Raw genomic sequence first — 8215 nt, 5'->3', positions numbered from 1 at the left:
TTAAGTCATGGCAAGATGTGTAGTAAAATTCACAATAGTTGTGTCGGTGTTTTGGACCGGGGGGGTCCTCAACCAACTAGTAAATTTGTATTTCGTGTTCCCGATCCTGGATGGTGATGCAAAGAGACACAAGGCTTATACTGGTTCAGGCAATCGGTGCCCTACATCCAGTCTGAGAGATCGATCTTGTATTCCTTGCACCGATGTGCTTATAGTAGGGGGTTACAAGCTGGGTGAGAGAGGGAGCTGGTCCCAGGTCTCGGCGTGGAGTGATGTGGGCTGCTTGAGACATTGCTCTCAGACAGCGGGGGAGTATGCGTGTTACAGGGTGTTGTTTTTGTGTGAGCCTGTGTTCCCTCCCCCTAGAAATGGCCCAAGTCCTTTCCTTTTATAGTTGAAGGGAGGACAAGGGTAGTACGTGTGCTAACTATACGGCGTCGTGCGAAACGGAGGCAGCGTGTCCGAGCCCTGTAGCCTGTTCCTGTGGCGGCGTGGTCGTCGAAGTGGTCCATCCTTGAAGCGCTGGGGTGACGTGCTGGTCACATCCGATCCTGTGCGTCATGGGAGCTCTAGGGCTACCTCAAAGTGGGCGCGACGGTCAGCGTACGGGTCGCTGGGGGTTGACTGCGCACGAGGCCGAGGCTCAGTTGGTGCCGAGGCCGAACCATGGCAGGGGTCTTGGCAGGAGTGAATCTCGAGATGGCTGAGGCCCTGACGTAGAGTGCCAAGGCTCGGAGGGAGCGGTCGATCTGGTACGCTGGTTCGGAGGCGATGATGACCCAGGCCAGACTTCCCATGCCACGTTGTCTTCAGGGCGGGTGTTACGGGGCACAGCGTAGCACCGGCGCTGATCGTGGGCACAGCGCCAGAACACAGTGGCCGGTAATCACCGCCGCGCCTTGTCTTAGGTGGAATGGTACTGACGCGACTCCTTGTCTCGTCGGCCACTCCATGGTGTCGAGCCGTCGTCCGGCTGAGATTGCGGGAGTGGTTGACGCATTAATAGGACGTGACCTGCTATCGGGAAGACTGGTCGAGGCAGGAGCGATGGGTTATTGACAAGCCAACCTCGGGTGATACGGAGAATAGCTGTCTCATTCGAGGCTGTACGCACAGGGCCTCAGGCGAGACGGAGATTGAGCTCCTTGCCGAGGCTTCCCGCGAGAGGCCTCGCACGAGGCGGAGATTTCATCACGGTGTCGAGACCTTCCCGTGTGAGGCCTAAGGCAAGGCGGAGAGCCAGTGGGCTTGGAAGGGGCTGGTGGTGAACCCATGGCTTACCTTCTGGCTTTGTTGTTGATGGGATTTAAGTGACTCTTTTGGTGTACGCTCGGGGTACCCCGTTTTATGGTACCCAACAGTAGCCCCCGAGCCTTAGGGGGAGTGCGTGCATTCTCATTGAGGGTTTGTCGAGACTTGGCTTGCAGCCACTCCTATAGGGATTGCGTTTCACTTCTTGAGGTTTTGGTGGCTGCGCACGAGCACACCCACCGGGTGTAGCCCCCAAGGCCCTAGAGGAGTGGATTTACTCCTCCAGGGGCTTTTTTCATGTTTGAGCGAGAAGTTTTTATCGTATTTGTCGAGCCCACAAGTGCGAATTCGGGTCGTGGGGTTTTGGCAAGGTCGTAGGGAGAGCCCCCGAGCCTCTGCACGAAGCAAGAGGGCGATTAGGGGTACCCCTGACTTTTTGTGTGACCCTCATGCTTCCTTTTCGCTCAGAAGGAGGGGTGGAATGTGCCAGGCTACCCTCGGTGGGCACGAGCGATGGCACTTCCGGTGAGCTATTATCGGGTAAGTCCGAGTGGAGGCCCGTGCCTCGTTCGCTAGGGGACGGCTAGTGGTCTAGAGACGCGCTCCAAGAGTACCGGAGGGTTTCTCTAGTGGGTGCCGAGGCCGTTCGCTGGCCCCCGATGGCTCGGTGCCTCCCTCGGTGGGATCCCATTCGGAGACCTCCATGCCGGTCTCGAACATGACTTAGGATGCCCCGAGCGATCGTTCGCTTGGGCCTTGGCCATACATGGGCTCACCCATAGTCATCCCTAACTCTGTTGCCCTGGGGCGGCTGTCGAAACCCTAGGGGGGGCAGCCTTCGAACCCCTGGACCGTAACAGGCTTGATGCCCTTTATCGTGTTTGTAACGAAACTTCTAGCACGGGCTTAGGTCGTTTGTCTTTGTTTTGGGTGCAGGAGGAGCCCTTGAGCCTCCGCCCGGAGCGAGAGGGCGGTCAGGGGTCCCCCTGGCTTTTTTGTTCGACCCTCACATATCCTTTTCGTTCGGACGGAGGGGTTGTTTGCCGAGCCCATTCGGGTGCGAGCCTGGGCCACTAGGTCTCGACAAGGTTGCAGGAAGAGCCTCCTAGCCTCTGCACGGAGTGAGAGGGCCATCAGGAGTTCCCCTGGCTTTTTGTACGCCCCTCACGTGTGAGGGTTTGTTTGCCGAGGCCCCCTTGGGCACGAGCCTGGGTCGCGGGGTCTCGGCATATCTACAGCAAGGGCTCCCTAGCCTCTGCACGGAGCGAGAGGGCCATCAGGAGCTCCCCTGGCTTTTTGTACGACCCTCGCGCTTCCTTTTCGCTCGGAAGGAGGGGTTGTTTTGCCGAGCCCCTTCGAGTGCGAGCCGGGGTCACTGGGTCTCGGCAAGTTGCAGGAAGAGCCCCTTAGCCTCTGCACGGAGCAAGAGGTCCGTCAGGGGTTCCCTTGGCTTTTCGTATGACCCTCACGCTTCCTTTTCACTCAGAAGGAGGGGTGGAATGTGCCAGGCTACCCTCGATGGGCACGAGCGGTGGCACTTCCGGTGAGCTGTTATCGGGTAAGTCTGAGTGGAGGCCCATGCCTCGTTCGCTAGGGGATGGCTAGTGGTCTAGAGACGCACTCCAAGAGTACCGGAGGGTTTCTCTAGTGGGTGCTGAGGCCATTCGCTGGGCCCCGGTGGCTCGGTGCCTCCCTACGGTGGGATCCCATTCGGAGACCTCCCCGCCGGTCTCGGACACGACTTAGGGTGTCCCAAGCATTTTGCTTGCTTGGGCCTCGGCCCCGTGTGGGCTCGCCTATGGTCGTCCATAACTCTGTTGCCCTGGGGTGGCTGTCGAAACCCCTAGGAGCCCAGCCTTCGAACCCCTGGACCGTAATAGGCTCAGCGCCTGGTTCCTTCATCTGAAAGGAATAGGGCGGGGGGAACATCTTCCCCATCGGCTCGGTAATGGCTGGCGCGCCTTTTGAGGCGGTTTTCTAGGGAGACAGAACGACGCCTGCTGCCATAGTGGTCAGGCGCGACGTGGTGTCAGCGGATGGGACGTAACTGTTCCTGCAATTAATGAGGAAAAGGTGGGCACGTGGGCGGTAAAATCGGATCGGGGTTAACCACGCCGGATCCGGGGGAAACTTCCCCGATTTCATCGCCGTCCATTTTGCCTTTGCCCTGCATAAATACGCAACAAGCCTCGCCCCTCCCCACCTTACCTTGCCTGCGTTAGCTCTGCCCCCATCGAGCCGTCGCTAGAGCAGCAGGCACCAGGAAGAAGAAGGGAGAAGGGCGAGCCAGGGAGAGAGAGAGAGACAAACTCACCGCCGCATTCGAACCCTCCACCGCACTCATGGCCGGTGACATCGTTGTCATCGAGGCGGACCCTTGGGATCCATCTGACATCACCGTGGAGATGCTTCAGTCGCTCGTCGATGGTGGACTCCTTCGTCCAGTGATGGACCCCAGCAGGCCGGAGTGGATCACTCCATCGGGCAAGCCAGAACCGAGGCCTCGCGACGGTTACGTCGTGAGCTTCGTCTCCTTTCACGAGTGCAGCCTCGGTGTTCTGGTGGACCGGTTCATGTAGGCACTCCTGCACTATTATGGCATGGAGGTCCACAACTTCAACCCCAACTCCATCGCATAGGTGACCATCTTCGTCGCTGTCTGCGAGGGGTACTTGGGGATTGCTCCCCATTGGGAGTTGTGGCTCCATCTCTTCTAGGCGGGGCATACCACAAAGCCGACGGGCACGTCGGGCACGAGAAAGGCGGTGAGGGCCGGTGGCTGCACTCTCCAAGTGCATCAGGACCGCCAGCACCTCTACATCCCGGCCCAGCTCACGTCATCCAATCGTCGATGGTACACGAGCTGGTTCTATCTCCGCAATGACAACGGCGGACTTCCCCCTACACTGGGTGGATTGTGGGGAGCTGCCCGGAGAGGTGGAAGTACGGCGTCCCAAGGGAGGATCAGCCCAAGCTGCAGCCACTTCTGGAGGGGCTAGAGAGGCTACGAGGCCATGGCCTTACTATGGCCATGGTCGTGGCTGCCTTCCACCGCCGGAGGGTGCTGCCGCTGATGGCTCGGCGGCGGCGCCTGTTTGAGATGAGGCCGGGTGAGCCAAACGAGGGCATCCGGATGTCCTCCTCCGCCCTATCCAACGAGGAAATTCTTCGCCGGGTGGGGGAGACGGTGGAGGTGAAGCTGAGAGGCGGTAACCTGACCCCCATCGCGATGCGCCCATCACGGGGGTTCCTCTCGCTGGTAAGTCACGTGCCGCTGTAGCCCTCGAGCCCTCTATATTTCTCACTATTTCTCATTCCCTTATGAGCGATCACCGTTCCTGCAGGGGATAAGGGATGTGCAAGCCTCTCCACCGCCCATTCCTGAGGACGCGAGGCGGCGGGTGATCAACTGGGCGCACGTCGAGGCGCAGAAAAAGTGGAAGGACGCCAAGGCGGCGAAGCGCACGAAGCAGATTCTCGCGCGCGAGAAACTAGATGAGCGTCGCCGGCAGCAAAGGAAGGATGGCCTCCCGTTGGAGGAGTCCCCGTCGCCATCGTTATCGACGGATGCCTCGGACGAGGATGATGAGGGCGAGATGGGGCGGGGTCCCTTGGACCATCTCCCTGACGTAGGGGAGACGGTGCTCGGGGCATTGGCAAGCAGACTGGCACTCCCAGGAGGAGGAGGAGGAGGAGCTGCCCTAGGGTCGGCGGTTGCCCGCCTAGGGGCCGAGGCCGACACGCCCGAGGAGCGGGCGTTGGGCAAGCGTGCTGTCAGCCCGGTGGGCTCGGCGGCAGTGGTGGAGTAGGTGGCGGCGGGGGCGACGCAACTGCCCCCGCAGAGGACCGAGGGGGCGCCGAGGTCCGTCAAGGACCAGCCGGCGCTGATGAACATGGAGGTCGTGCCTCTACTGCCGCCACCGCCTGCGCAGACAAGGGTCGCCGTGTCGAAGCGGTTGCAGCCCCGCTCGAGGTAGGTGTATTTTTGGTGGGGCTGCAGTGCTTTTTTGTCTTGTGCTGACCTTGTAAACGTTTTGTCCTTAGCCGGAAGTGACCTGCGGAGGTGCCTACCTTGGCGCCCCTAAAAGCGCTCAAGGTTAACCCTGGCTCCTCCGCCCACTGGGTGGCAGAGGCGCAAGCCGCCCTACAACATGGCGCGGCGTCGGCAAGGGCTGACCCGAAGGAGCCGGCCACCCAAGGAGGGGCTATCACGGTAGCCCCAACACAGGCGGGGGAGGGAGCGCCTCCGCCCCATGATGGCGAGGCCCGTGGGTCGGATGGGGCTGAGGTTCCCTTACCTGCGGAGGCCACTGGGATTGAGGTCCCCATGGTTTCACAGGCCGGGGCGACGGAGGCCGTGGCGCCCAGGACCATCGAGGTCGCTGCGGCGGGCGCCGGAGCCCCCGCGACCGCCGAGGCCACGATGGCGGAGGCTAGAGCCCCCGGGACCACCGAGGCCACGATGGCGGAGGCTGGAGCCCCTGGGACCACCGAGGCTGACATGATCGCGGCAAGGCTGTCGGCCCAGGAAGTGGAGACGAAGGCCACGGAGGCCTCGGCGGCACCCTTGGTTCAAGGCCCGCCGTCGTTGCGGGAGAGCGCCCGGGAGGTGGAAGTTCTTCCGATCTCCTCCGACAATACTTCCCAGGCGCAGGAGATGGCCGGCGCCGAGGTGGCCGGTGTCGTGGAACAGCCGGTTCCAACCCCAGGCGAGGGAAGCTCGGCCCTCGTGCGAGTACGACCCGAGCCCCGCAGGTGGGATCACCCGCATGTCCTGTGGCAGAGCCGGGACGACCCTAGGGTAGAGCCTTTGTTTGCCCTTGAGGACGTGGTCGAGGGCGGTCGCTGGGACACGTTCGAGCAGTACCGCCAGCTGGCGGAGCGGTCACTACGGACGGCGCTGTCCGTGGTGGCCAATGATCTGCCCGGAGTCACCCAGGTTCATGCTTTCTTTTCTCATGTGGTGGACTTTTTCCGAGTTTTCTTTGTTGGGATTGACCCCTGTTCTATTTCCCCCAGGAGCTCGAGACCTAGTCCCTTGGGAAGTCGGTCTTTCTCCGGTAGGAGAGGGACGTCTAGGACCAGCTTTAGCGGCAGAAGGGCCTTCTTGCAGGCGCCAATGAGCTCCTATCGACATGGAGCACAGAGGTGGAGGACCTCTGCCTTCGTTGTGCTAACACGAAGGTCGAGGCGGCCACGGCTCAGGAGCAGCTCGCCCCCCTAGCGGCGTGGGTCAAGGAGTTGGTGGAGGAGCTCACCCGCGTGGTCAGTGATCGGGATGCCTTTAGGTCTCGAGCCAAAGAAGCCATGGCCTCGGGCAAGGCTCTTGCTGGGCAGCTAAGAGCGGAACAGAGTGCGCACCAGCTGACGAAAGGTTCTTTGGATGAGGCCCTTGTAGCGGCTGAGGCCTCGCGAACCGAGGCTGTGGTTTGGAGGGGAAAGGCCGAGGGTGAGTCCTAGTCCCCTTGTTTTATTCGCTTTTTCTTATGTTCGCTCCCTAACTTCCTGGTGTGACGCAGAGCTAGGGAGTGAAGCTTCCAGGGTAGCCGAGGCTTCTCGGGTCGAGGCCCAGCGCCTAATGGAGAAAGCCGAGGCCTCTCAAGTCGAGGCCTGATGCTGGGAGCTGAAGGCCAAGGGTGAGTTCCATAGGCTTCCGTCCCTATTTAGCTTGTTTTCGTTTGTGCTCAACCCTGTTTCGTTTCCTATGGCGCAGAGTCAGAGGTGGAGGTTACCCGGGCAGCCGAGGCTTCCGTCACGGTGCAGGCAGTGCTTGAGATCAAGATCGGGGAGCATAAGGCGCTGAAGAGTGCCGACCGCACCGCCTGCGAGGCCTTGGAGGTCGAGGGGGTTCAATCAGGCAGCTCCCTTGGGAGCCGTCTGATTGCATTGAGCGGTCAAGTGCGCGAGCGGCTCCGAGGAGCACTGCATACGGGCGTCAAGCGTGCATTGGCTGTCATTGCCTCGCACTACATAGGCGTTGACCTCCAAGCCATCAGCGATGGCTACGTTCTGCCCGACGATGATGAGGAGGCTGACGAGGCGGTTGCGAAGCTGATGGAGGCGGCGGAGGGCCCCGGTACGGCGTTGGCCAAGCTGTTCGAAGAGGAGGTGGTCGCTCCTCCACCGTCTGCCGATGCTAGAGGCCCTGAGCCGTGACCTGGGCCTAAGAGGCCATGTAAATAGAATAGAAATTAACTATGTATCGTAACGTTTGTGGCCGTGGAGGCCTTTCTTTTTGAAGTACTCATGTTTCTTTAATCGTTTGTCTTGTATTTCCGAGCCTCTGCCCTCTTGTTGTCTCTGATCGGATTTTTTTGGAACAAACTTCCTTGGAGCCTAAGCCGTCCCCTGGGCAAAAGGTGGTGAGGGAGCGCCGTAGCCTAGAGGCTTAGGCCGTCTCGCGACTCTACCGGCCTTCTGGCCTTGAGACGGGCTTTCGGTCCTTGGGTTTTTTGCAATCGATTCGTCAGAGCGTGCTAGAGGGTTTGGCGTAGGAATTTTTTCGAAGAACGACTAAAAAATGGTGCATGGGACTTAGGGGGCAATCCCCCATCTAGCCCCCGAGGGAGGTTCGGTTCTGCGGAGGCAGAGCCAAGTCTCCCTTACAGTGTCATCGTATTGCCGAGACCCACGATGGGCTCGGGGGGGTTTCTCGAAAAATTAGAACAACTAAAGAACACTTTTCAATTGTATTTCGAGAAACAATATATACAATGCTTGGAAATTTAAGGGTAAAAGCGACGTAGCTGTTCTATATTCCAAGCGTTGGTGAAGATTTTGCCCTTCTCGTTGGCTAGTTTGTAGGTCCCGGGCTTCAGCACTTGGGCAATGATGTACGGTCCTTCCCATGGCGGGGTCAGCTTGTGGCGACCCTTGTTGCTCTGCGCCAGCCTCAACACCAGGTTGCCTACCTTCAAGTCTCGGCTTTGGATGCGCCGGGCCTGATAGCGTCGTAGGGTTTACT

General features: G+C 60.0%; 1 protein-coding gene across 1 annotated transcript; it reads left to right on the top strand.

Moving 5' to 3' along the window:
* The first annotated feature begins 5578 nt into the window (after nt 1-5578).
* Nucleotides 5579-7407, top strand: LOC136525735 (uncharacterized). The gene is made up of 2 exons (XM_066518620.1): nt 5579-5960; nt 6965-7407. The coding sequence occupies exons 1-2, from the start codon at nt 5579-5581 to the stop codon at nt 7405-7407; spliced, it is 825 nt and encodes a 274-aa protein (XP_066374717.1).
* The last annotated feature ends 808 nt before the right edge of the window (nt 7408-8215 follow it).

Source organism: Miscanthus floridulus, chromosome 19 (assembly GCF_019320115.1).
Source record: "Miscanthus floridulus cultivar M001 chromosome 19, ASM1932011v1, whole genome shotgun sequence".
Lineage (NCBI taxonomy): Eukaryota > Viridiplantae > Streptophyta > Magnoliopsida > Poales > Poaceae > Miscanthus > Miscanthus floridulus.
Note: the sequence above shows the minus strand (reverse complement) of the source record. Positions and strands in the feature narration are given on the sequence as shown.